The 27,686-nt window shown below is 39.0% G+C and overlaps 1 protein-coding gene across 5 annotated transcripts in view; it reads right to left on the bottom strand.

Moving 5' to 3' along the window:
- Positions 1-1,600: 1,600 nt before the first annotated feature.
- Positions 1,601-27,686, bottom strand: part of LOC147317651 (ras-specific guanine nucleotide-releasing factor 2) — a 45,005-nt gene continuing 18,919 nt past the window's right edge. For 3 of the 5 annotated variants that reach the window (XM_086314842.1, XM_086314845.1, XM_086314846.1), the window contains 26 exons: positions 24,435-24,524; positions 24,196-24,332; positions 22,820-22,936; positions 22,569-22,648; positions 20,464-20,657; positions 20,236-20,345; positions 20,035-20,153; positions 18,405-18,565; positions 18,211-18,277; positions 17,600-17,736; positions 17,029-17,111; positions 16,456-16,704; positions 14,738-14,836; positions 12,369-12,853; positions 10,595-10,717; positions 9,788-9,877; positions 9,233-9,339; positions 7,621-7,733; positions 7,383-7,443; positions 6,208-6,311; positions 5,845-5,929; positions 5,535-5,732; positions 5,093-5,172; positions 4,557-4,674; positions 4,396-4,464; positions 1,601-3,797 (listed from right to left, as the gene is read on the bottom strand). In XM_086314842.1, coding sequence (XP_086170968.1) covers positions 3,705-3,797; positions 4,396-4,464; positions 4,557-4,674; positions 5,093-5,172; positions 5,535-5,732; positions 5,845-5,929; positions 6,208-6,311; positions 7,383-7,443; positions 7,621-7,733; positions 9,233-9,339; positions 9,788-9,877; positions 10,595-10,717; positions 12,369-12,853; positions 14,738-14,836; positions 16,456-16,704; positions 17,029-17,111; positions 17,600-17,736; positions 18,211-18,277; positions 18,405-18,565; positions 20,035-20,153; positions 20,236-20,345; positions 20,464-20,657; positions 22,569-22,648; positions 22,820-22,936; positions 24,196-24,332; positions 24,435-24,524 — 3,369 coding nt within the window. In that variant the 3' untranslated portion in view covers positions 1,601-3,704. The remainder of the gene's footprint in view (positions 3,798-4,395; positions 4,465-4,556; positions 4,675-5,092; positions 5,173-5,534; positions 5,733-5,844; positions 5,930-6,207; positions 6,312-7,382; positions 7,444-7,620; positions 7,734-9,232; positions 9,340-9,787; positions 9,878-10,594; positions 10,718-12,368; positions 12,854-14,737; positions 14,837-16,455; positions 16,705-17,028; positions 17,112-17,599; positions 17,737-18,210; positions 18,278-18,404; positions 18,566-20,034; positions 20,154-20,235; positions 20,346-20,463; positions 20,658-22,568; positions 22,649-22,819; positions 22,937-24,195; positions 24,333-24,434; positions 24,525-27,686) is intronic. The other 2 variants (XM_086314843.1, XM_086314844.1) reach the window with 2 other exon arrangements.

Raw genomic sequence — 27,686 nt, forward strand, 5'->3', positions numbered from 1 at the left:
TGAGAAAATATACAATTTTAAGAAGAAAATTAGATCATTTTGAATTTGATGGCCACAACACAGCTGGGGAAAAAAAGTCTGTCATGTTTACTTTTATGTAGCATCCCCTATTCTCATAAACATCTGGGAACTGAGTTGCTGGGGGTGAGGAATGTTGTTCCCTTCTTGTTGGATTCCAGCTGCTCAACAGTCCTGGGTATGCTTTGCCATATTTTTGATTCATTATGTACCAAGTGTTTTTATTTGGTGAAGGGTCTGACTGCAGTTGGGCCAGTTTAGCACTTAGACTCTTCCACTACGAAGCCATGCTGTTATGATAGGTGCAGTATGTGGTTTAGCATTGTTTTTGCTGAAATATGAGTCTGAAGGACACAGTAAATTCTTTTCAAAACATAATTTAAAATTTCAATCCATCTGACCACAAACCAGTTTTCCATATTGCCTCAGTTAATTTCCAATGACCTTTGGCCCAGAAATGATGGTACCATTTCTGGATCTTGTTCACACACAGCCTCCTCTTTGCATGATGAAGCTTTAACCTTTATTTGTGGATGGCACAAGGGAACTGTGTTCACAGACATTAACTTCTGGAAGTGCAGTGCAGTGATTGCCATGACAGACTCATGCCTGTTTGTAATGCTGTGTATCACAGGGATCCAATATTGATTTTAGCCTTGTTTCTTGTGCACAGAGATTTTTGAAGATTCCCAGAATAGTTCTTTCATTGAAGAACATTATTCTATAGCCAGACTCAACATTATAGAATAATATTCAAAGGGTGACTGGACTCTGGTGTAGGTATAGAATGAGGACCTCTGTCAGTCAGGAGGTGCTCATAGTAAAGCCACTACAAGTTGCTCCTTTCACTACTCACTGCACAGTGAAAGGAGCAACTTGAGGTGGTTCAGCTACCAGGAAGAGGCCCCAGGACAGAAGAAAGGGAGCTGGAGAGATTATGTCTGTCAGCTAAATTGGGAATGCTTCAGTGTCCACCTGGATCAGCTGGAGGAGGTGGCTAGTGTAAGGGAGGACTGGTGATCTGAACCTGGATCAACAGCAGAAAAATTCTGTACATAATATATTACATGTACAGTTTTTTAGATGCAGTATTTTGTAGGTTGGAGAACTTCTGCCCATCTTGACTTCTGAGAAGCTCTGCCTAAGATGCTCTTTCGATGTTAATGACCTGTTGCCAGTTAACCTAGTTAGCAGCAATGTCCTTTCAGCTGTTTCTTTTTAGAATCACTTACTTTTCCAGACTTTTGCTGCCCCATCCAAACTTTTTTGAGACATGATGCTACCATCAAATTCAAAATGAGCGAATATTTTTCATGAAATTTTTGTTTACATTTTTTTCTGTGCATAACAATGAGTTTGAAATTTGCAAGCTACTGCATTCTACGTTTACTTACATTTTACTCAGTGTCTCCAACTTTTTTTTGGAATTAAAATCTATTTCTGGTGTCTGGTTTTACAAAGTTTGGCCACATTATTTTAGTGATATTTTTTGATGCATTATTGAAAGGAGCTGAAGTGGATTCAGCATTAGTGGTAATATTACTGAAATTCTTACTAAGGACTCCAAAGAAATATGCAAACGTATAAGGCATGTTGAATTTATTTCCCCTGCACCCACACATGAAAATGCAAACAAATAAACACAAAGATAATATTACAATACAAACATAGCATACTGTATTCCCACACTTTTAATGTGAAACAGATACTCAGAATTACAGATGCAGTGAAAAAGGGCAAGTTTTCCCAAGAGCAAAGTCTGAAACATTTCCTCTAATTGATTTTGAATAAGGTTATTGTTCTGTGAGAAAAGTTGCAACACTGCTACTGCATAACAACAGCTAGTTTTGCAGAAGACACAGCCAAGAGGCTTAACTTTGTGAGGTACACTAAGAGACAAACGTGCCTGATTCGATGGACAAAGTATTGTTTTTATACCTTTCTTTTTTTTCCTGACAGCTACAGAGACGATATTATTATAGAGAAGCAGAGGAAGAAGGTAAAGGAAGCGTCCAGTCAGACATGCACAACATGCAGCTGTTGTGTGCATGCAGGACAATTATACTTATCATATCATTAATACAGAAAACAATGTCTGATTATTGAAGTGCTACATTTTTTAACCTTCAAAAGGCATTTTTTTAGAATAAAGTTGAACAGATTTTTTTTTCCTATACAAGAGCCTCCGATGCAAAATTAAAATTCAACATGAAAACCAGAGACAAAGAAAAAAACCCAACAACAACAATAAAATCAGTATTCACAGCATAACAATTCCAATTATTTCTTCTTCAATCGTACAATATGTGTAAAGTCACTATATACAAAAAATAATATAAATACAGCATCTGAAATAAATAGCATGGTAAATAACGATCACCCTTTCAATCAAGCAAAGCTACATCTCAGGGAGTGCACTGTGTACTGTCCCAGTTTAGACTGTAGTTGCCCCAGTTACACATAGAGGAGTGATGACACCCACTAGCCCAGCTGACAGTCAATAAATGCCAAAAAAACAAACAAATTGCACACACATGCTGCAAAGCTTTGTGTTAGCAGAGGTTATAACAATATTTAAACAGTAGAGGGAGATATATGCTCATTGGATGCTGCAATGGCTTTACTACATTACACTGACATGCTACTGTTTAGTCTAAATGACACGTCTGATCTTAAAAAAAAAGGAAATGAATGAGTAAAATTACAGTCTTAATTTTAAATAAAATTTTAATATTTTAAATTTGAATTTATATAAAACTTTGTGCTTGCAAATTTTCAATTTGGGAATGTGGGAGATTGACCTGCACTAGTGGAAGGCACTGAATAAATGTTTTAATTTTAATCATTCATATGTTCTTTAAAAAAAAGTCAACCAAATTAAGCAATCACAAATAAATATAGAATTAATTGCTTAACAAGGGAAAAATCTAAATTCATTAAAATATATCACATTTTGTGTTTCGTTTTCGTCTTTCTGCATTATATGTGAAGGTTTAAAGGCTTTTGACGCATTCAGCCCACTGAGGATGCATAATGGCTTAAGAAGTCACCCTGGCAAAAGCGGTGCATGCTAAGCAGAGGATCAGGGGTCAGAATGAAGGCAATTTAGACAGTTACATCCCAAGCTGAATTCATGCAAGTTTTATGCAGTGACCTTCATGACAGAAAGCATTTTAGGGGTCTTGCTCCACAGGACATGGCACGGAAAATGCACAGGCAAAAGAACACAGACAATAGTACAGAGACGTAAGCTCAAACACCTCTCTGTCACACTATCTGTATATGCTACATCTCTGTTACATCCATTAACTTCTCTCTCTCACCCTGTCCTGCACTCTCAGGCTGCCTCAGGAAGTGTGATGCCATGTGCACCAGACTATGACATGCAATTTCCTCAAAACCTTCATACAATGCAACCTCTCTTTCCCCTCGAAGACGAGCTGTCTTACAACCTTACAGGTGCATTTCTCATTCTTATATTCCCCTTTCTCTTGTAAAGCTCTCAAACATGTTCAACTGACCGCATGCATCGATATCTGTCTCCTTAGACCAAATCTCATTCTATTTCCAAGTTGCTCTGAAAATTCTTCTTCCAACTTTCTCTTGATTGATGAGATCACGTGGGCGTTTTGCCCTTTTGGGGGTCCAGGTTCAGCAGGCTCCCACAGGCCACAAACAGCTCTAACTCAGGCGGGAAGCCTGGGCTCTATCTTCAGGGAGAGATCGTAAAGTGTATCCTCATCCATGATCAGAGTCTTATCCAGAAGGTATTGGGTCACCTGGTTATAATCGAATATGGATGACAGGCATGATGATTAAAATATCTTTACGGCTACAGCTTCAATTATTTATTTTCAATTAAAGATTGATGTGATTTTGACTATAAGATGATCTCACAGGAAATACACCAATAGGATTTTGCAAATAAGCTATTCATTAAAGTAATCTGTTTTCTGGTTGGTCCAACTAATACCTGTTTGAAAGATGAGTACATTAGAGCAAAAACAGGAGACTGGGCAATTTGGGATGGTTTCTATTGTTCCATGCATTCTTTAAAAAAAAAGACTACCCATATATCAAAGGGATTTTCAGTAATCCTCTCAGAACAAGAGCCACGACAAGCACATCCAAGAATAATCTGTGCAGTCAAACCAAGCAAAACGAATTCCTTAAAACCACTCTCAAACCTCACTTCTTCAGACTAGTTTTCTTTTATTATTTTAGAAGCTTTTTGACAGTTTAAATGTTATCCTGCCCTTTGATTATATTGTTTAAGTAATAATAATTGCATGTCGTCTAAATGAAATAATGCCTTGTGATGTTTTTGATCTTTAGATAAAGAAAGGTAGTACAGATAAAAATTAAAAATAAAAGTACCTTGGGCTGATGCTCTATTCTGTACGGCGTCTGCTGGAACTGTCGGATCTCTCTGATGATGTGAGATATCTGAATAAAATATGGAATTTATCTTAATACTGACTTAACAGCGTGCACCTCAAGATGATCTGCTTCCAGTGCATTTATTTACACACGCTTACCATCCTCATTTTGGAGAAGTTAACAAGACCCTCCTCTGTAAAATTTGGTGTTCCCTCTTCTATAAAGGCCAAGTCTGTTAGATACATTCCCAAATATGGCACACAAGGAGGGTTGCAACTGGAATGAGAGAGTTAAAGAATAGCATACAAATCAACTTGCTTCCAAGTCCATAAAAACTCATTTTTTGATACGTCCGTCCGTCTATTCTCTCCTGCTTATCCCTGTCAGGGTTGTCGGAGTGTATCCCAGCTATCATACAGCAAGAGGCAGGGTACAGGTCGCCAGTGTGATGCAGGGCTAACACCGAGAGACAGGCAACCATTCCCTCCCACATTCACACCTATGGGAAATTTGAAATCACCATATAATCTAACCCACTAAAGAATAAAGCCGAAGCCACTGAAAGGCCTCGGCCAGATGACGGATTCAAACCCAGGGCCTTCTTGCTGTGAGCCAACAGTGCTAACCACTGCACCATTGTGCTGCGCTTTTTCTTACATATGATGGTATTTTAAAAACAAATGCAAAGTCTCACTTTTTCAGCGTCTCCCTCAGATTTTTAAATCGTCCTTCTGAGGACACAATCTTCTGCAGTTTGTCCATCAGGGCTTTAGTCTGGAAAAGATCACAAACAGGCATTTATAATGATCTAAAATGGCAAGATTTGAAACTTTCTCCAGCCATGAATAGCATTGCAGGCAGCCTGTCTGCTGAATGTTATCAGGATTAAGTAAAGAGCAGACAATAAACCTTACCGCTATTAACATTAAGTGCGATTAAGCACTCGTCTCTTCTCTGAAACCCTCTAATGGTACAGTATCAGTGCCAATGAAAGAATTCCCATTTGTAAACATTTTGGACAAAAGATGTTTTTTTTCTAGTGCTTCACGATGAGATTAAGTGTTTATACACTTTAGATCTTTAAACAAGTATTTCAGGTTTTGCATACAGAGAGGGTTGTTCAGGATTTACCCCACCTGTTTGCTGACTTTAGCCCAGGTCTTCTTCAAACGGTAGATAGCACTTCGATTGAGTGCGGATGTGATTTCCAATACTCCGTTGTAGTTGTTCAAACAGCGACATATGTCTGCCACAGCAACCCACTTCTCAATGGAGTTGGCCCTTGAGCCCACATCAGTATGGGTCATAATCTGCGATGCCACCAGGTTACTCATCTTCAAAAGAAAAAGAATAGAGTAGTATGGTATTAATGAAGAGCTATAGGTACTGAATCTTTACAGAAGAGTCTGGAAAAAAATGGTGCTTAAACACATTGGAAGAAGTTACATCATTGAAGTGCTGACTCGTTTTCATGATGTAAGGTGTCCTTTCTGTCTTATCGACCTTCATCCATCCCTGGCCCAGGAACTCTCTTCGAGAGGGAAGACAGAGATATACCCAAATGAGATCACACACACTCAAGTATAGCAGAGTATAAGTTTCATTTTCTAATGCCTCTGAAATCAGATGGTAAGCAAGTGCAAATCTATTCTCTGATGTTTGGAGTTCTAAAGTTGAAATAAAATACCATTAGTTTTCATTTATGTCCTTCTAAAAGCATGCCCAGTGCCCATAAAGGGGATTTATGTCTCTTTGACCTGATGCAGATCACATATGAGAGGACTGACTGGGTTTCATGAGAGGACTGACTCATAAGGGATGCTCCTGAAGACGATGTGATCCAGCAGAGTGATCTGTTCAGCCAGCTCCATCGCTGAGAGAGATTCAAAACACTCTGCCTTCGGGCAGTCCGCCTACACACACACACACACATTCAGAGACAAAGACATAAAAACAAATGACCCCAAACAGAAGTGAGATAGTGAGATATAAATATCTAATAAAGAGACAGGCTGTGATAAATATGGTTTATGACATTTGACAGTCCCTGGGTAGCATCACTGTCAGCACAGAGTCTATTTACCCCTTCTGCCCAGAGCTTAGAACACTGTGAATGACAGACGCTTTTCACAATTTACAAACCCAATACGTCTATTTGTTTGTGATTTCCAGAGATAACCGATCCAATCTAGGAAATTGTCAGTGCTTGTGATTTTTTTTGTCATCATGTGCAACAGGTGGTGATAACTGTGAAAGTATTTCGCAGAAATTTGTAATACTTTGTAACTACATGAACAAAGCCATAAAATTAGGTATTGCAAAACAAGACATTTAAGCTATGTAGAAAATTACTTTTTCTCTTTTTATACTGGAGATAGAGTAGATAGATTAAAGCTTGCTAAATAAGCTCCTCCCTTATTGGGTTGCCAGAGCAGGTAGCTCCACATCCAGCATCCACATCAAATATGTGGATGCTGGATGTCCTTTCTGACACAACCCCAAAATGACTGGTGTCTCCTCCTGGTCTTGAATAAGGACCTTTTGCATCTTAGGCAAATTTATAACTCGCTATATTATAGAGTCACTACTAAAGCTAACTGAATAAAATACCTTGAGATTTCAAAATAAATCTTTTTTTTATCTTATAGTGGGCATTCGTCAAGATGCCCACTGTAGATCCACTGCCTAAAACAATCTGATTTAGCTTTCTTCACCCTCCCCTTAAATCACCTTTCTTCTGAATGCAATGAGAAAGTTTGAACAGCATGTGGGTAGTGCTGTGCCTACAGCCAGAGCTGTTTGCCTGGGATAAACATATCGATGAGATCTCCGCTCCTCACTTTGATATAGATCCAAGAACAGATACTGAGGGTTTAGGGCAGCTGAATTTTGAACTTTGGCTCAAAGGAATTGTTAATATCAGTACCCAGGATGAAAAAGTTTGTATATATGACAGAAAATAGGGAAAAGCTTCATTTTCTCACCATCTGTAAGATGTCTTCTATTCTCAGTTGGGCATCTTCCTGATCATCTTGAGAAAGCGCACTATCAGACAGAATAGAGGAGAACAGTAAAAGTATTAGAACAAGAGAGTATTAAAAATTAAAAACAACACTATTTGATGACATATTTTTGTCATTCAAAGGTGCCAAAGTGCTTCGTGTACATGCTGCTTGTTTGTACGAGAGCATGTTTTTGTATGTATTTGAGTTTCAGCTGTACTTTAGTATGTTCGCAGTAGCTTTCCTCTCCTGAGGCAGAAGGTCTGGATCTCTAAGCACCTCCTCCAGGAGACAGATCACTGACATCTTAAGGTCCCCATTCATCTCAAAGTCCTAAGCACAAACAAATACATGTTTACATTATACAGACTTTGGTAGTAATGGTAACAGTAACACAAGCCTGATTTTGATTCAAACTAAAATCTTAACCAGAGAAGTGAAGATAAAGTGAAGTGAAGTAAACAAACAAACAACACAACTGGATTAAATGGAAAAATGTCCTCTATCATGGTATATTTCATTTTAGTTGGTGATATAATACAGAGTACTTTTCTGTTATTAGTAATATACAAAGCAGTTTGTCACATCCTCCGTCAGAATAGCTCTGATCATTGGGACCTCTGTCCTGTGGCACCAAGATGCTTTTGTTCTCGTTCTTGTGGTTTTAGGCTCTTTGTATTGGTCTCGTTTCAGTGAATCCTTCAGATGCTTGACCAGACTGGGATGAGAAGAATTTATAGGCTGGGTCTTTAGGCTCTTTACTGTGTTTCTTGTGGAGGATTTAGGTCAGTTTGCCAGTTAACCATTTATAGCCAATTATATTTCATTCTTCTAAATACTGCTGCTTTTTTGATACCTGGTTTTTAGCACTAGATACATTTGCTTTTTTACTCAGATTTTTAATTTAGATTTTTTTTAACCAACCTATTTTGCAGAAGTATTCCCAGAGGCACAAGTACCCATAGTTAAGAACTTGCATAATAAGACAATTACATTTCATGAAGTCTGTTGTTCAGCTGATGTGTAAGGTACTTTAAAATACCAAAGAAACAGCTACCACTGCACAGCTGATTAAATAGATGATTATTAATCTCAGTAGATATATTGTTAACAAACTGAGGAATATTATTCACATATTATAATTTCACATACTACCTGAACTACAGGTGATTCTACTCTTGTAATTAATATTGCCTCAAGTCTCCACACAATAAAAGCATCACCTGATCAATCATCAGTCACGGCGGCATGATACTTCTTCCAAATCCCCGTTCCTCTTTCATTTCTTACAGTCTTTTCACTTTCCTCTCCTCCAATTTTCTGCTTTACTCCTACCTCAATTTAACTCCTGTTTAAAGGTCAGTTTTAACAAGCTCTTTCTGTTCTCTGGCCTCTAAAAAATAAGTGGGTGTCTGTATGTGTGTATGTCATTGTGCGGGCCTGTGTGTTAATAAGTTGACTAAAGCTGGACTGTCATCACAGCATTTTGTTTTATCGAAGAAAAATACATAAAACATATTGATGCAGTTAGAGTGTAAAGATCTCTGCAGGGAGGCAGGCAATTACCTTGATGTTCAATTCATTAGAGGCTGGCTGTTTAGCACAAGAGTAGGCAGGCTGAGCCAGCTGACCAGTTAAAACAATATTTGGTGTGTGTTTGTGCACAGTTTGCTGTTTACGCGATCAACTGGGAGCAGTGGAGCAGAGCGAGAACGCATCAATCACCTGTTTTAATGAGACCGCAGACTTGATCACCCCAGCAAAACACTGGACCCACACACACACACACCCACACACACAACATGCACAGAGAGTGGTGGGTACAGACAGACCTGTGAATGTTTGGAGACCCAGTGGCGCAGAACATTGAGAACTCTATTAGTTGCAGCTCGGCGAATGATGAACTCTTTATCACAGGTTCTTTCAGAGTTAGTAAACACTGGATGGAAAATCAAAAACAAACAAAAAGCAGGCATTTCAAAGTTTTGAATATTAAAGCATCACATGAGCTATTTTTTAAAGGTTCATGATTATGGAAACTGAGTTATGGATTATCCACTGACCCTGTCCCCCAAGAGATGTTACTGCTTTAACAATATTAAACCTATATATAACTAAAAAAAAGAAACAAAATTAACCGTATAACGTTTTTATTTTATGCCCACCACGGGGTTATTATACTTCTGGTTTTTATTTTTGAGTTATTATTCACTTTTACATTGTTTTTTCTTTATATTTCCTTTTTGATTTTTCTGGTAGCTTTTGCAATCAGAATTATGATCTGGATGAATTGTTTAATCATTTTTACTCTGTGTGTGTGTGTGTGTGTGTGTGTGTGTGTGTGTGTGTGTGTGTGTGTGTGTGTGTGTGTGTGTGTGTGTGTGTACCTGGCGGTGCACCGTGTCCTGCTGCTGCTGTGGCAATAGCGAAGGCTGAAGCTGGAGAGACTGAGCAGCGTGAGTTCTCCCCTGGCTGGACTGCAGGTGCACAAGCACATAATTATCATCAAAGGCAACAACAGCGTGAACATAAACGCTAACTTTCCTTTCAATCTAACATAATGAAATATGATTCCAATGTCTATTGACTGAAATGATTTTTCTTTTATGTCTTATTGCTTTACCTGAATATAATCACTGTTTCCTTTATAAAGTAAAATTATTCTTTTCATAATTTTTTTTTTAAATTTTCCTGGAAAAACCTTGTTTGTATAGGGCAAAAAAAGTATTCATGTAAAACATTCAAAAAATACTCTGTAAATAGAAGATTATTTGTTATTAGGGAGTATACCAAATTTGATGGCTCTGAAATGGCCATGGACATTTGTGAGGCCTACATACTGTCACATGTTCTTAACATCAGCTATCAACACTTGAATTTATTATATGGTTTGTGACTTTTGAATGGATAAAATAAACAAAAATAAAGACGAAATAAAGATGCAATAAAAATATCAAATGTTCTGCTTGCAGCATAGACTTTCTTCAGTGTTATTCTGCCTGTCAATGAACTTGATCCACTGCAAGAAAAACCATGCTGACAAAGCTAAACACAAATACTTTAACAAACACATGTATATTGCTGTGTGATGTATGGGCTTTGTATTTTAGTATGATGTTAGTCTATAGGGTCAAGGATATCTGCCTAACTCTGTGGCTCTGTAAAGTAGCCTGCACACATAGGCGGCCTCTTACCAGGCTGTCTGTAGCGAAGGTGTCGAGGTGTGGAAGGAGAGCGGCACGGCGACATATCTCCTGCTTCACTGGTCTGTGGAGACTCTGGGATGATTTTCTCTAGTGACGCTGACTCCAGTACAGCTAGAAAGAAGGAAAAGCAAAGTTGAAGATTGCTGGTGGTGACCATGATGCTAATGGTTTTTTTACTGGACAAGAGGCCCATTATAACTAAATTAACAGAAATTACTCAGTATAGAGGTCATGCCTGGCATTACTGCTAGTTTGGTGAAACTGTTATAGTACTATGTGTTATGTGTGTGCATATATATATATATATATATATATATATATATATATATATATATATATATATATATATACACACACACACACACACACACACACACACACACACACACACACACACACACACACACACACACACACAGATAGAGAGATAGATAGATAGATAGATAGATAGATAGATAGATAGATAGATAGATAGATAGATAGATAGATAGATAGATAGATAGATAGATAGATAGATAGATAGATAGATAGATAGATAGATTTAAAACAGTAAGATTTTTCACATAATCACTTTTAACTTGTGCTCAGAATGTCACACTGGTAATTTACCAGCATGCATATGCACACACATTAAGGAGACAAGCCAAGAGAAAGATCAACAGACATATACGTGGATGCACATTAGCTGCAGGTACACATAAGCACAGAATGTACTGACTGATTAAGAGCCCAAGAAGCTGAGACAGTATAGAGAAGAGGTGAAGTGGCTCTGTGGTACCAATGCTAATGGGTCTTTGTCTCCTTGTAAGCGGTTAGAAGCACATGAACCTCTCATGCACATACACACACACACACACACACACACACACACATGTGCAAATATTGATGAGTGTCAAATTGAAACCGTGTTGCCTGAGATGCCCTGACGCTATACCTCTCCAGCCTGAGAGAGCTGTTTAACACTACCATTAGAAGATCTGACCGTGTGTGGTGGGAAGGCGGCTTAGCTGACTTTGGCACACAAATGCCAGGAGATAATGATGTCCCACCAGGCACTTGTTCTGCTCTTACAGGGAAACACTTCACTCTGTCATTTGATTAGTAACCTTCAGTGCTTCATAAACCCTTTAGTACACCAACAACTCTTTAAATGTATAAGTTTAGTGGCAATACATACACCGATAATATACCTAAACAACAAACATAGTCCAGCACATAGTCTCTAACAGCATGTGGCCTGATGCTATTTGATATAAAGAAGCAGAAAAGGTTACCGGACATGCTTTTTGACCTGCAGGCAAAATTTTAAAAATCTACTGTTAATTTTAACCTGTGAAAGGTTTTTCTGACCCCCGGTGGTTTAATATCTTTCCTTGCTGAACTTCAGGTAATGCGAGTGCACTGCAACATCACTTATCACTCATTACTACTGTTACAAATGCAGCAAAGCACACTTCAGACCCCATATGCTTAACCTCATGTCAATATTAGTAGCAGCAGAAAGCTTTCAGCCTAATTTAAGTATTTTTGCGGTCTGACCTAATAACCTAAAGCTAACAAACAGGAGAAACATTCATATATTATATGTGCCTATTTGATTATTTACATAATCTGTATTATTTTTCAAGTACTAAAAGTTGACAATGATTATTTCCCTGTTTTTCTTATAATACAGTAATGAAAACCATAGAATAACAGATACATTTCAACAATATTCAGTCCTAATGTTCTGAAAAGTGTAATAGGGGAAACTATGAAATACCTCTGCGTATACTCCGTCGCAGTTTTCCACAGAAGGGGTCAATTCTGGGGACATCCTCTCCCTCTGCAGTTGAGCAGGGACTCTGGTCAGGCGAGGAGGGAATAGGAGGAACTTGGTCTTGTGTTGGCTTAGAATTGTTCGGTGGAGGAGAGGTGGAAGAGGTAGGGGGGGGAGGAGAGGAAGTAGTTGGGGTTGGGGTCTGAGGTGTTGGTGTCTGGGCAGATGTGGGGCTACTGCCAGCAGACTGGGAAGTGTTGTTGTTGACACTGTAATTGGACAGAGGACTGGTCAGATCAAGGCCCCCGACTCTGGCCGTGATAGGGGAGTGGAGGGACAGCTTTCGAGTTCGGACGGGGGAGGTGGTCCGGGATGGGATGGACAGAGGAGGTGGAGAGGAGAACTTGCGGCAGAGACGAGGAGATTTGTCATTCACGTGGTCCACGCCTCTGTTATTTTGATTGGTGGCAAAAAACAGCTCCAAAGACCTAAAAAGGAACATAAGTATTAGCAAAATAATGGAATTGTTAAAAACAAACAAAAAGAAAATCAATGAAGAAGTATTTAAAAAAAAAGACAAAAGAAAAAGGAATCTGGAGATGCATCAGCTCAAAACAAAATTGCTGGTCTTTTTAAAACTTTCATTACCAAAGGGTTTTGTTAGTTTTGTTGTTTTGTTTTCCTGTATTGGAGATAAGTGTTGATTTAGAGGCAGAATCCAATATCCCTGTGTGTTTTCATAAGTCAAAAAGGAGAAAAGTGTGGCTCGGGAAAGAATCTGAAATTTTACAGTGCACTGGGTAAGCCTGAGGTACAGAGTACTAAATGTAGGACATTCAGCTACTGCGGTTATCCAGAGTGAATTAGAACGAGTGGGCACATACAGTACAGTAAGAAATTATTAAAACAGTGACACAATTTTCACTGTGATACAGTCATCTCTTCTACCCTGAGAAATAACTAGAAATAAAACAACATCTTTGAGGTTACCCTGGTGACCGTCAGCTTTAATAGTCAGATATTTATACACATATTAAATTAACAGTGTGGGAATCGCATACCTTTGCATGCATGACTTCCTACTTTCAAATAACGGCGGAGGCTAGACGAGTTAAGCTAACTCAGTGCTGCTCTAATTAAGCTGAACCCAGAGAGACTCGTCATCAAACTGTGGAGTCCTCCTTAGCACTATGAAACTTTATGGTATTTATCTAGTAGCTGCTTTCTTTTTATGAGCTGGAACTGCTTGGGTTTAGTCTCATTTGTGCCATCATTGATGGTTTAAATGAAGAAGGTATATTAAAATCAGTGACCACAGTTGGAGATTAGCTGTTGAACAAAATTTAAAAGCTTTCATTTATAGAGCCAGCTTAAAGTGTCGTGGCAGTGGTTTAGGGAACTACTTGCCGTACTTGATTAGTACACCAAAGGTAAGGTGACTGACTTGTGCATTTGAAACATTTAGTATCTGCATTATCTATAGTTGTTGTGATGATTGTTCATGTCCCCTGTCCTAAAACTGCTAGATCATACTGGGCTACAACTATAATGTGAATATATAACATGTCAACAAACTGGAAAGACTAGGATTTTAGTACTTGTGTGCTTTACATGGCAAAATCACAATCAACAAAAATGTGTTCAGCAGAAAAAAACCCAAAAATCATCTTTTATTGCAGATTTGCAACATTTGAAATGCTTTGTTTAGCAGGCAATGAAAGCGTGTAAAAGCTTTAATCAACAAGCATTTGGATTATCAATCTTATGATGACATTTACCCTTCAAACAGACTTGTGTGTACAGAGCTACATCGAGAAAGAAGTAATCATGCGCAGATAAACACGCTCACAGTCATCATTTATTCACACAAATCTGTTATTCAGCAGGAAACAAGGGAAGAAATTGCAATCCAGATAGAAAGAGGAGGGAGAGAAATGATAGCAGCATAAGGGAAGAAAAGATACAGGAAACGCAGAGACGACCAATACCAAAGTACTTTGAAGCAGGGAATAGAAAAAGAGGACGCAAGCGGCAGAAGATGAGGGACTGGAGGAGAATAGTAAAAGGGATAAATGTGGTTAAGATAGATAGAAAAGCCTGAAGGACGCGATACTTCTGTGATAAAACATGCCACAGATCAGCTAAAGATTTAAGAAAATTATTTCATAATTTCTCCCATTCCCATCTTTATATTGTTGATTTAAAACTGGTGGAATCACAATACCTGTGAGTTTTCATATAAAGAGCTGTTCTGGCAAAGTAGAGAGGAAAGTCATGCATCAGTTAAGTATCATAGCAGAAGAAAAGAAGAACAAGCAGGAAAGTAGGACAGAGATAGCAAGAAGGGAGGCAGAAAGAAGAGCGTTGGTTACTTGGACTGATCCATGGCAATCTTCTTGATCTTCAGACTGTAGTCAGAACAAATGGGTGAGATGGACAGACGGTCAAATGAGTGGTACTGCATCCTGTAGCTGGAGGGGATATGGAGAGACAAGGGACATGGATGACACAAAATGTAACGAGATAGAGGATGGTTTAAGATAAGAATATGGAGTGATGATAAACAAATGTCTCAGAAGAGTAAAGGTGTGTTTGAGAAAGGGGACAGAAAGTGTGTGAGTCAGACAACAGCAGCACATGTTCAGTGTCCGAGATGTCAGCACATGACCACATGGGAGAAAACTCCAGCACAAAAACACAGAGCTGGGTTTTTGTACATGTATGTAGGTTTTATGCAGTGCATTTGCTCAGAGAGTTGGCATCATCTTCTTTAATCTAGAAAAACTAATAAAAAAGAGGTCAGCACTTCATCTGTCAGCCATTTGAGTCTTGTTCCAACACTAAACCAGCACAGAGTGTAAATTCACCTTTACCATCATTAATAGAGTTAGCTGATGACTTAGCACTCCACACTCATCAAAATATGCAAAGCTAAAACTGAGGCTTAAATACAGGTCAACAAACAATTGGATGTTTTCATGGTGGGCTGGACTTAAATTAAAACAATGTTTAGAATTTGACCCAATGATAGAATCAGACAAGAAGTTAAAGGAAAAGTTGTATTGCAATAGATTCTCTGCCCACGAATCACTGCAGAATTTCACAGTTTCAGAGTAAATCCATCCACTCATTAACGTGATATTTCTGTCTAGAACATAGAGGTAGACCCTTTTACTAGCATGGCTAAAAAGCACCAGTATAATAAAAAAAATCCCCTTATAAACCTCCTATTGTAAAGTTTTTTTTCTGGAGAACAAAGGAGAGGGGAAAAAAAGCTTTAGTAAAGAAGTGGCATCGCTTCACACAGGGTGGTTCATCTTCCCGCACCGCTCTGGTGCCTGGATGCCCCTCTCCTTTTCTCTTCCCAGGAAGGAAGGCCACAGGCCACAGTGAGTGAGGTAAGACATTTTAAAACCAACCCTCGGGTGGAGGAAAAGGCAAAGCTTTTCCAGTTGAAAAGCTAAGTTAAGTAAAGCTGTGAAAGGAATATAAACAGACAATTTTGATGTAGCCACGAGTGAGAGAGAAAGACAGAGAGCTTCAGAAAAGTAGAGAGACAGAGAAACGTCTCATCTGACACACTGATTATTCCTACGACTTTGCCAAAAACAGTTTGAAGCATCTGTTCAGTTGGTCTCCAAAAACAGGCCAGTTTATAGTTCAGTTAGTATGTGTTTAACCTTGTGGACAGAGGTGAAAGCTGCTTGCTTCTTCCAAAACACTGACCCACATCTGACTACATCATTCACATATAAAAAAAAAAAATAAAATTTGAATTTGATTTGATTTGAATTTGAAATTTGACATATTTACAAAAAAACAAGTAAAAGGACGCTCATAAAACCCTCTCAGAACACCCAGGTAATGGCAATATACAAGATTGTGTGTGTTTGTGTTTGCAAAGGGCACAAATACTGGCCGGAATAAATGTGCCCATGTTCATAAAAATTTGATGGAGCTCAAACCAGTAAACAGTATTTCCCTGAGGATTTATGAGGCGCTTCAATCTGCACGGTAGCAATGAGCATGTACAGAATCTGCTTTCAATCTGTGTTTGTGAATGGATATTTGCATGTGTGAATGGTAAGACCTGATAGGTATGGAGGAGAAGGGCTTCTTGTAGATGTCAGCCAGCTTGTCCATGACCACGGTTGCTGTGGTGAAGATCCTGTATGTGTGCAGGAAGGTGTTGAGGAAGTCTATGGAGAGGAAGCGAAGGTCGGTCAGCCTCTCCAGCAGCCGCTCCACGCTGGCATAACGGATCTGGGGGACCTTGCAGGAGTTGAGCGTCTTGCTGAAGCAAATGTCAACATCATCTTTATGGAGACGCACATCGGATCTGATGGATACACACGTACACACACACACAAACTCATAACCAAGCATGGGTGACTGCTGGGTTGCTAAGCTAGGCAAAGGTTGTGAAAGTAACTGAGCAAAAACAGCCAAGGAAGATAAAAAATTAATATAAAACCCACATATTTCAAAGAAAGGACGCAAATAAGGGAATACCGTCAAGCAGATTTCAGCAACAGCATAAATTAAAAGGAAACAAGCATAAAAAAACATATTTTTAACCAGATGTGCCATCACAGCTTATGTTCTGCGACACGTGCGTGGCATGAAGAGATAGCTTTCTCTTCACACACACAAAAATACTTACTTGATCATATAAGGCACTGTGACTTTTGAGTTTTCCTCAAACACACTGGTCATCAAGCCATTACAGCGAATATTATCTATGCACTGCAGAGACGGAGAGACGAGAGTAGCGAGATGAGCAAATGAAAAAAGAAAGAGAATTACATATATAATTATTATCATGTATTTTTTAAGCTACAGCATTTAAAGCAGATAAGTGTTCCAGATCTATTCTAAAATAATCTCGTACTGAACATCTGTTTTCTTCCTTTTTATTAACAGTAAATACAGCACACTCTTTGACACTGTTTCACAAGTCTCGTTGAAGGCACTAAAAAAAGAAAGTTATTTAAAACTGTAAGTGTATTTTTTTTTTTGTGCCTGACTAGAATTAATGCAGAGTGACATGCTTGTTTGGTGTTACCCTGTTTATGAAGTACTGAGGCACTGAGCTGAACTCGGCCCTGGGGAACTGCACCACAGTCTGTGTTTACTAAGCCATCTCAATGCCCAACGGAGACATGCCCTCGTTATTTGAAGGTCCTTGTTTTTTGTCTTTGTCTGGGTGTATATTTGCATGATTTATGTAGTACCTGGCTAATATCACTAGTCCAGGCAGCTTTCTCCTGTCGTGACGGCGCCAGCAACACCACAGTAAAAGAAGACGAGTCTGACGGCTCTACGACAAGCTTAAAGTCCAGCTGACCAAACACCTGACCACCAGCTTTTGCTGTGATAGATGAAAAACAATGAGCTTTTTAAACTACAACGATCAATAATTCATAATTACTGTAAAAATAAAATGCTTGCACATGCACAGTCATATTTTACACACACATACACACAGCGGGTTAATTAGGGTTAACCTGCTATATTCCCTCTACACCCCTCTGAGGCTTAGGTGTAAAAATGAAGTGTACACATGTATGTGTTTGTCTCAACACTTTTTGTGTGTAGATGTTTCATCAGACTCCCTAATTGCAAAATGGAAAAAGCAAAACAAAAAAACTAATGGATCTGTAATGTTAAAAGAGCTAAACCTGACATTTAAAGGGGTGAGCGTTTGATAATTAAAGGGAAGTCACAGGCACTTATCACCTGACACCTAATTAACCTCAGTGAGTGGTAAGGGAACTAAATGAGCCATGAGCTGTGCATGTATTGATAGGATGGACATAGTACTTGATTAATGCGATATACTTACACTCTTCATCATTAGCGTCTGGTTCCTCAATAAGTGTGCAGTCAATAAGGGACAAAACTCCACCTTGCTGCAATAGTTTAAGAGAAAATATGCACAACTATTTATTGGTAATTTGGATGAAAATGAATGTTGATTTACAAAAGAAATGTCTTTGCTGAGGTATAGATACACTGTAAGGTTAACCCTGTTCTCACCTTGAGAAGGTGAAGTTTTCCCCCAGAGCTGCGTGTGCAAACAAGGAAGTGTTTGGTAAAGAGAAAGCACTGCCTTTCCCCTTCCTTCTTCAGAGAGAGGGACCCCAGGCGGACTTTGCTTAGTTTCCCTCGCTCTACCGATGGCAGCTGGATCAGAGACCCTGTGGAGCGGGAGACACGCAGGATGTTACATTTGATGAAACCGGCAGTAAGCTGAGGGATGTGTAGCATTTACAATGCCACAAACACAGACATGAAAAAGTGATGTTAAGTGTCTCAACATGACAGTGAATGAGATTAAAAAAAGGAGTTGATCTTTGAAACAGGCAGGTTTAGAGGCAAAAGTTAGTCCCTGTGGATTAAAAGCAGACAGGAACCATGGATCAGTAAAGTGCACTGTCAAAACTGGCATCAGGACTTCGTTTTGTGATGTGTGATTCAGCTGCAGGAGAAAAATCTCTGTCTTCTCTACAGCTCATTTGTAAGGAAACTTGACATTTGTCTTCCACCTCCTGTACTAGCAGGTATTATGACGCAAAAATGCACACTTTAAGTGGAAAATTGCATCCGCACAAAACTGCATAATTTTGATTAAAAGGATTTAACTGTAACAGAAGCAAGATTACATATTAAGTCACAGTAATAGTTCTTATATCCATAGATGAATGCAGATATGTCACTTCAACAGTATTAAGGTTTCTATTAAACTCTTATTTCTTGCTCTAGAATACTTTGGTATACAGAAGAGTTAATGGACCCCTTAATGACTGTAAAACACCCAGGTCCCGTGGCTGCAAAACAAACCCAAATCATCACCCCCTCACCACAATGGTGATGGTTGGTATGAGGTCTTGGTGCTGATATGCTGTGTTTGGTTTTCTGCAACTACTCTGAGAATTGCACAGTCTGACCTTGGGACGAATTTGCAGGGAGGTCCACTCCTGGGAAGACTGTGGAAATATAAACCTGAATGCTCCAGACCAGCAAATTTGCAAGTTTGGCTGTTATTTACCCTCTTAATTCCCACTGAAGCAGAAAAGGTGTACTACATTTTTCACAGGACTGTACATAGAGTCCTGTGAAACCTTTCTTTTTCTCATGACTGTAGCCTACACAGGTGATATTGACCAATCTATTTGTCTGCGCAGTGGGGAAAACCGTGGTCATGGTCTAAGTGCATCATGTAGGTGAGATGTGACTTAAAGGAATCATACACAGTATAATACTTAGTTAATAATCCATTAAGGCTTCTTTAGCAGTCAAACAGTCTAGACCAGGGGTGGCCAATTATTATCCCAAGGAGCCTTCTTGGCGCAGCCGTCCAACCAGTCACAGTCTGTTCTTGCTTAGCCCCTTGGGAAAATTAATTTCCCACCCTTGGTCCAGACAGTCTCGTTACTTTCTAATGCTCAGAAAAATATGTACCATTCAGTACCACATCTACATTTTAACTGGAAAAGCTGACAGAGAGACAAACCTTGCCACATAGCCAAGGCCATGAGACAATGAAAGATTTCCAACTTCACCGAGTTACTGATAACAAGTTGACAGAAAAGGAATTTCTTACTATCCAGGAAACCTTCAAAGATTTGCTGTCGTTGAGGTTTGCTCTGCACTGATGAAGACTCACCCTGTCTGACGAACGTCTGGCTGGTGTCCAGCAGGATGTCACAACCTTCCACTATCATCCGTTCTATAGCCAGGTTCTTACGGATGTTTTCTGTGTCGCTCACCTCATCGTGCATTACTCTGGCCACACACACAAACACACAAGTTTGTTCAGGATTCAACAACAAGAATTTTAATAGAAGTAGACGACTCTGACACATACCTGGACAATTCCTCTAATTTGGACTTGGCAAATTCAAGACTCTTGCGCTCCACATGCTCGTGAGGGGTGTGAGCCAGTAATTCATGCAAGGTGATGATGTAACGAGGAATCTTGTTGAAGGAAAGAGCACAATAGCACATGGAGACAAGAATTGAGAAAAACACACATGTTGGAGTCATGTTACGGTTTGTTTGTGAATACAAGAGGATGCTGATGGTCGTTATCTACCTGGAACATGGGGTATGTGAGAAAGGTCTCGAGCATCCTCCCCTCACAGGCAGCATTGGACTCGTACTGCTTTAGAAGCTTGTCAAAGTCTCTGTTCTGCTTACAGTTGGCCAAAACCTGCAGGCTGTACTGATGGTTACGCACAAACTCCTGGTAGATGTTTAGCATCGGCAGCAGGATGTCAAATAGGTCAGCTAGAACAAGAACACACACAGTACGTAAGCCACATGAAGGCAAAGTAGTTATTAAATTATCATTTGTAGTGCTAACAGCAGTACAGTAACAGTAGCTGATGTTCACAAGTATCTCCCATCTCCACTGCAGTTGGAGTATTAGCTTGAGGTTTTTCATGATTATTTGTGATTTTGAAAAATTAGCAGAGTTGCTCCTAACTGTGATTTTAAGGATTGTTATTCCTTTATCTGTACTTTGTGTGTACAGGTTTTTAATATATTCTTGTTTTGGTCTCTTAGATTTTTATGGATAGTACTTCATATGCTTGTATTTTTCTCCACTGTTTATGTCTCCTTCTCTTTTGTCTTTGTATTAGTTCTCTCTCTGCTTTTCCCTTACAATTTAATTTTGACACTTGCTTTTCCTTGTGTATATCTTGTTCTTTTATTTCCTGCCTTTGTCTTCCCTCTTTGTAATTTACTGCTCCCATCTGTGCTTCACTGTTCAATCAACCCTATGTGTATATACAGTCCTGTCTTGCCTTTTGTCAGCTCATCTGTCCTCTGTTTTTATTTACCAACCTAATTTATTTCCAGTCCACATTCAGTGAGTCTCTTGAGTTTTTTTTTTTCCTCCGGTTGAATGATCTTGCCAATGTTACTCTTTTTGTCTGGAATTAAAGTTATTTTATTTTTCCTAATTTAAATCTTTTAGGCACAGATTAGGCACCTGTCCACATGTTTACAGGTAAACATAGTTTGTGTGTGTGTGTGTGTGTGTGTGTGTGTGTGTGTGTGTGTGTGTGTGTGTGTGTGTGTGTGTGTGTGTGTGTGTGTGTGTGTGTGTGTGTGTGTTGTGGCCTTTTATCCACACGTAAATGTCATTTTAGGTCACTGACAATTGAACTTTTCAAAACATACTTCCACAGTGAAGAGTTTCAGAAGTACTGTTTCTGGGTTTTCATGCAGACAAGAGGAAAATAAAGTCTTGGAAAGGTCCTTTTTTTTCAGACCGCGTATTGAGTTATCCTTTGAAAGCTTCAAATTGGCCAATATTTCTGCTGAGTTATGTTTATATCACCACCTGTTGCTTCAGCACACTCCTGGCATCAGTTTTCACAATGTCATGCTGAGGCATATGTTTTTCAAAATTAAATTTGCTCTAATTGTTGATGACTGTACAGAGGATAGAGACATGAATCTTTACAAAGAAATTTATGGGAGAATCTCAAAACGGCAAAGATGTTGGCCGCCCTCAAAATGCCCACCAAATAGTGAAAGAAAAAGAAAGAATAAAGAAAAAGCAAAATCCTGACTTCGGATGAAAATAAACTGCCAAATCAAACAGAAAGAAATGTATTTCTATAGCTGTCTCTGCAGAACCTATGTAGGTTAAACACACATTTTTCAGTTGGAATCGTAAGCATTTGAATAGTATTCATAGAAAACTGAAGAATCATAAATACTGATCGAAAATACTGCAGAATTTGTTGATATAAAACATATTATAGCTCAAAGGACTGCACTGAATCAGTCAGCAGGAAAGGGCGAGATAAGGCCTGTGTGTTTAATCAGCAGACCCTGTTCTTTTTGAATTTGTCACAAGTAATTTGCTGCCACATCTTTCAGCAGTCCGTCTCCTAGGTGATGCTTATCTGATGGGGAGGGGTTGTTTTAGGAGGTGAAATGATGGGATGCCTTCTGGGTGGTCATTGTCTGTCAAGACAATAACTGCCCTTGTTGCCTACTGAGATAGGGAAACGTGCGTATGCATGAGTGAACAGAGCAGTAAGACGTCAAGTATGACGTCCGAATGAGACAAACTGGTTGCAGGGAACCACTGAAAGCCTGACCTTGATGTAACTGAATAGTTGCAGAGAGAGTGGGTTTGTGCGATTTTTGCGCTTTATGGGAGGACAAGTAACAGCTTACCCAGCACCAGAGTTGGCCAGTTGGCTATCCTCGCCTTCAGGCCTTGATGAAAAATCTCATGAAGGAACATGATGGTCTCACTGAAGACACGTTGCGAATACAGTGTGAAAACAGAAATGAAAAGAGGTTTCATCTATTTATTTATCTTCAGTCTCTGTCTCTGCTTGTGCACCATGCGTAATTAACACTCCAGAGATTAATTTGCACTCACAGATGGACAAAACATGTTTGTTAATCGCACACATACACACCTGTTGAGGAAGATGCTGCTGACGTCGTCATGGCTGATGGGGGGTTTCTTGGAGCTGGCAGCCATCCTCAAAGGTCTGAGGAAACAGTTGACCAGGATATAGAGCTGGTGGACGTACCTGTTATTCCACACATAGAAAAATTTTCAAACATTCAAATTAACCCATATTTTAATGATAATGTCTCATTAAAATAGTATTAATTGGGTGCCAACTTTGTAGTCAGATGATACAATTTCCTTTTATTTTGTTTTTAGCAGAAAGTTATACTCTGGTATACTTGGTTTTATTAATTCATTTGTTAGATTTGTAATTGTATTTTATATTTTTTTACATTGTATATTAGTATGTAGCACCCCCACCACCCCTGCACAATGACGCAGGCTACTGGTCAAATGTCAGCTGTCAATCAACAGTCAACATGTAGTGAGCACAGACCAGACTATGGAAGAAAAGCACATCAGCAGGTCGGTAGAGCGTAAACTGTTAGCAGCTGTTCCAGTGCTATAGAGTCCTGCTTTTTGCGTAGGACATTGATGCAAATTATGCTAGCACACGTTCCCAAAAGGCCTGAAGCAATGAGCATCGAGTGATAGCACTGTCACACTGGGAACAGAGGAACTGATAAAATCCACTGACATCCACTTTATTGTGGACTGCATTCATAATTTTCCCAACTTATGTAGTTAAGTCTGTTTAATGCTCCCTGGCAGCACCTGCCAAGCAGACAAGAAACGGATGCTAGAAGGATACAGATACATGAACAGCCAATCGCTGTCACTTATAACCACTAAATTTGAAAGCTGGAAAGAATCCCTCAAGAAAGGTGGGGCATTTTTACGCAGTTTTATTTACATTAAAATGTGTGCTTGAACTAATATTTAATATTGTGCTGTAGATGGCATGTAGAAAAGAAAATGATAGGACCGTGTAGTTTATGCACTCGCTGCTTAAGAAGCAAATAAACAGTCTTTGGATGAACAGGTCAGCTGGTTCATTTGTTTTTTAGGACGTGTGATCAACATAATCTGTCCATGACTTTGGCTAACATTACGAATCCAGAGAAAATCTGGGTTATTTTCCTTTGTCAATCAGGGTGTGTAAATATGACTGTGATTCACTTTAGATTTGTTAAATCTAAAAAAACCAACATTAAAACAATATATAAAGTACTCTATATTTATCAGTAGAGTATATATTGTATATATGATATATATACCCTACAGCACAGTGCTTACAGTAGAAAAGATCATGACAGTCATTGTTTCCTGAGCTATAGTCGACACAACAAGTGAGATAACATCATGTGCTCTAAGGCTTGACAACAGTGACAACTTTTGTGCAGCGTGTGTGACTCGAGGCGTAATGCATTTGCATACTCGGTCTCTGCCTCCACCATATTGAAGACGATCTGGTTCCTCTTCCTCATGCTTTCAGCGTGAGGAGAGCAGATGTAGTCCTGAACAATGATCTTCCACTTCCTCCGACAGAGCCATCCCCGCATGAAACTCTGAACCTACAGATATAAAGACGTAGTAGTACAACAGATACAAATGAAAAAGCTTAGACAAGTTGGGTTATTTTTGTTTTTGTGACTGTACTATATTTATTCATTCACCTTTTTGATCTTTTTGATATCCGGGTCGTCGTTTTCATGGAAGACATGGTAAGGCCGCATGCGCTCCTTAGTTTTGTTCAGAGCTATAATCTATTGGAGAAATTCAGACACAAATATGAGCACAATGTAGATGGTTTGACAAAAAAGATTTAAATTGTTAGGTAAGAAAAATATCCATAAGACTTAATATAAACTTTCCGCTTTTTCTAGAAGGACGTTATATTCCTGTAGGAATCACCATTGATCTTTTGTGTGTGCGATAATCATTGTTGGTGTGTTTTCACCAGATAAGCATTAGACTTCCTCATCTTTGACAATCTGCTGCCTTCATTCAGAAAGAGAAAATGAGAGAAGATGGAGGCTCTCAGCTGGTGATGGTAAACAAATTAAGGATTACATCATGCGCCTAATCACCTGAAGTGCATCGTAGGGCACAGAAAGTTCAATCTTCTCCTATTCTAAACGAATTGATATAAAGAGCATACTAGTCACTTTTTTTTGTCTGATTTTACAGCTGTGAAATACTCAATGCAGACAACAGAGACAGATAAGCCTGTGACATTTACTCGCTGCAGGCAAGAAAAGGCAACCACAAAGTTAATGCCATCTTCATTAGCTCTGAAAATGAGGAAAGGGAATGAGCTGGACAGATGCCAGATCTCTTAGTGGAAAAACAGAAAGTCAAATTTCACTACAATACAGAGGACCAGTTTTAAATACCAGAGATGACCAACTTCAAACATAGCCAGTAAAGGATTCTTCCTGCCAACACTACCATCTGTGCAGAAATAAACCCAGCAGAGGTTAGGACGAGCTGTAATACTGGTTTAGCCTCAACTATTTGTTCATACCTTTAGGCTTCTGACAGGCGTCTGACAGTATAAGTTTATTATATAGTGAGTAAAGGATGAAAGATGAAACCCAAAACATTTTCAGCCACAGCGCTTCATCTTCATTTTCTTATTCACTAGCGTGATCATGCAAATGGCAGCAGAGAGGAGCATGTCTGCCAACTGTTGACAGTTACAGTGGCTAGTTGGTTTAATTATTCATAAACACGGAGCAACACACACACACACACACAAACAAACAAACAAACACGGGTAAGCTTTAATGAGATGGATCACCAACTGCACACTGGCTTTCTCTTTTTCCACGAGCAGTCCCATTGCACTGGCAGATGTTTCTTAACATAAAATTACTTTCTTTCACGTTTTCATTATCAGCCAGACTCCGTGTATTCTGCCAATGACAAATAACACCAGTTCTTTTAGGGAGAAGTATCTGCCACACTTGTTGCTTCGAGGGAGCATTTCAAATAAAATCATCATTAGGTGCTAATTCGCTAAACAGAGTGCTGCTCCTGTCCCAAAGACAGAAATACCATATGCAAGTCAAATGTTTCTGCAAGCGGCTATTGACGCAAATGAGCAGAGCGCTGTCAAGTGACAATGACAGCAGAGCTTTGATTTGTGGAAATGTTTGCAGCCGGCCCAAATAAGCAAATAACATCGCCTGGGGACAACTGCTGCACAGACAAGAATTCAATTTGAGTCGAGCAGCTGCACAATCAGAATAACTTTACAGTTCCTTCTGGTAATTCCTGTGCCACATAGAAGAACATAGCATTGGGAGAACAGCGCTCCACACATAGCATTCATTTCTTCTTTGATAGAAGAATCATGATAACTTAAATTGTTTAAAAAGGAAAACAATGCAATTACTTTATCTTTATTTTTACAGGCTGATATTTTCTGAATAAAATAACTATAGATTTTGTATCACCTGATACACTACCAGTGAATAATTCTAATGAAATCACGCATAGCTTAATTCAAGAAGGCCACAGATAACAATTTAGCCACAATGTCAGCTAAACGTTTAGCTCTTGCCCTTTTATGCCATTTAAACTGCTTTAGTATGCCTACTGTTCCCATGCATCTGCAAGTGGCTTTGCAACCCGCCTTTACCCCAGCTACTTCTTTTATGCTTTTTAACTCTTTCCCTCTTGTTTCCTTTTCTGAACTGAGTGTTTTCTGTCATATTTCAGGACTGCTTCTAGAACAAAATGACTGAGTGTGCATCAGAAGTTAGTAACTCCCCATTCCTGTGCAGCTTACTAGGGCTACCCTTGGAAAAATCAGGAATCTGATCCCATCCGAGGGATTTAAAAAAATGTTTTATCTAATCTAATCTATGTGCTGTCTAATCTGTGCTGGGGTCTTGCTGCACCTCACTTTGTTGGAGTTTTCTAGCTCCTGTAATTCTTTCTTATTAACAATGTTGCAGAGGTCACTTTTGTTTTGTATGTGAGCATGGGCATGTGATTTATCGCATGTGGGGTTGGCAGCTGTTTGCAATAAAACTGATGGACTGTCTTTATTGAACAGTGGGCTTTTCTTCCTACGCTCAGAGGTAATGAAAACCATTCCCACTCACACCTTTCCTGAGAAAAGACACACATAGTGAATACCAGCATGGTCTATGTACGCCCTACATATCTTTCTTTATTGAGTGACTTGAATTGTGATTTAGGCTGGGAGGGTAATCGCAGAATTAAAGTTTCTTAACATTTTCTTAAAATCAACTTGGTGGAAGGCTACAATCTGTCAAGAGCAAAATACAATTTAAAGACATAGTGAAAAAGTTAATACAGTTTCCAAGACATAAGACATAAGACTCCTGTACAACTTCAAAAACTGTATGACTCATCCTGAAGGGCATCCAGATTCATCAACTCAAATATAATTTGTGGTGACTACCTAACTCTGCCTATCATATAAAACTGCACTGGCTGTTTTGCTCAGTTGCTGCATAAAGGTATTTGTTTGCTTAAAAATCTTAAAAATCCTTGCTTACAGTTCTTTTGAAAAAGCATGCATGATTTTAAATATTAGAGTCCTTAAGACTTCTGTCTCAAGAAGTCCTAAGAATTTGACAATGCTATAATAGTAAGCTGATTTTAATAATATAGTTCCTAGAGTTCCTTTCAAAGTAACCTGTGTAACAGAACACCAGCCTCCCAGAGCTAGCCTGTCAGAAGTACAGAGTACTGTGTGCTTTTTACTATGAAGACAGCTAGTCCAGAACCCAAGGGGTTATTTTAATAAAGAGGGCAGTTAAATGCAGAGAATCAGATGCTATCTTCTGAATTCTTTGAGATGTACTTGCTGAACTGTATCCTAGAGAAAGAATTTTACAATCTAAAAAAGAAAAAAACATTTCCAACAAAATTCCACAAAACAATACAAA

The sequence above is a fragment of the Aulonocara sp. 'chitande type north' Nkhata Bay genome, linkage group LG12 (assembly GCF_057382095.1).
Source record: "Aulonocara sp. 'chitande type north' Nkhata Bay isolate Kocher_YH1m ecotype deep benthic linkage group LG12, A_spYH_male_GT1.1, whole genome shotgun sequence".
In the NCBI taxonomy this organism is placed as follows: domain Eukaryota; kingdom Metazoa; phylum Chordata; class Actinopteri; order Cichliformes; family Cichlidae; genus Aulonocara; species Aulonocara sp. 'chitande type north' Nkhata Bay.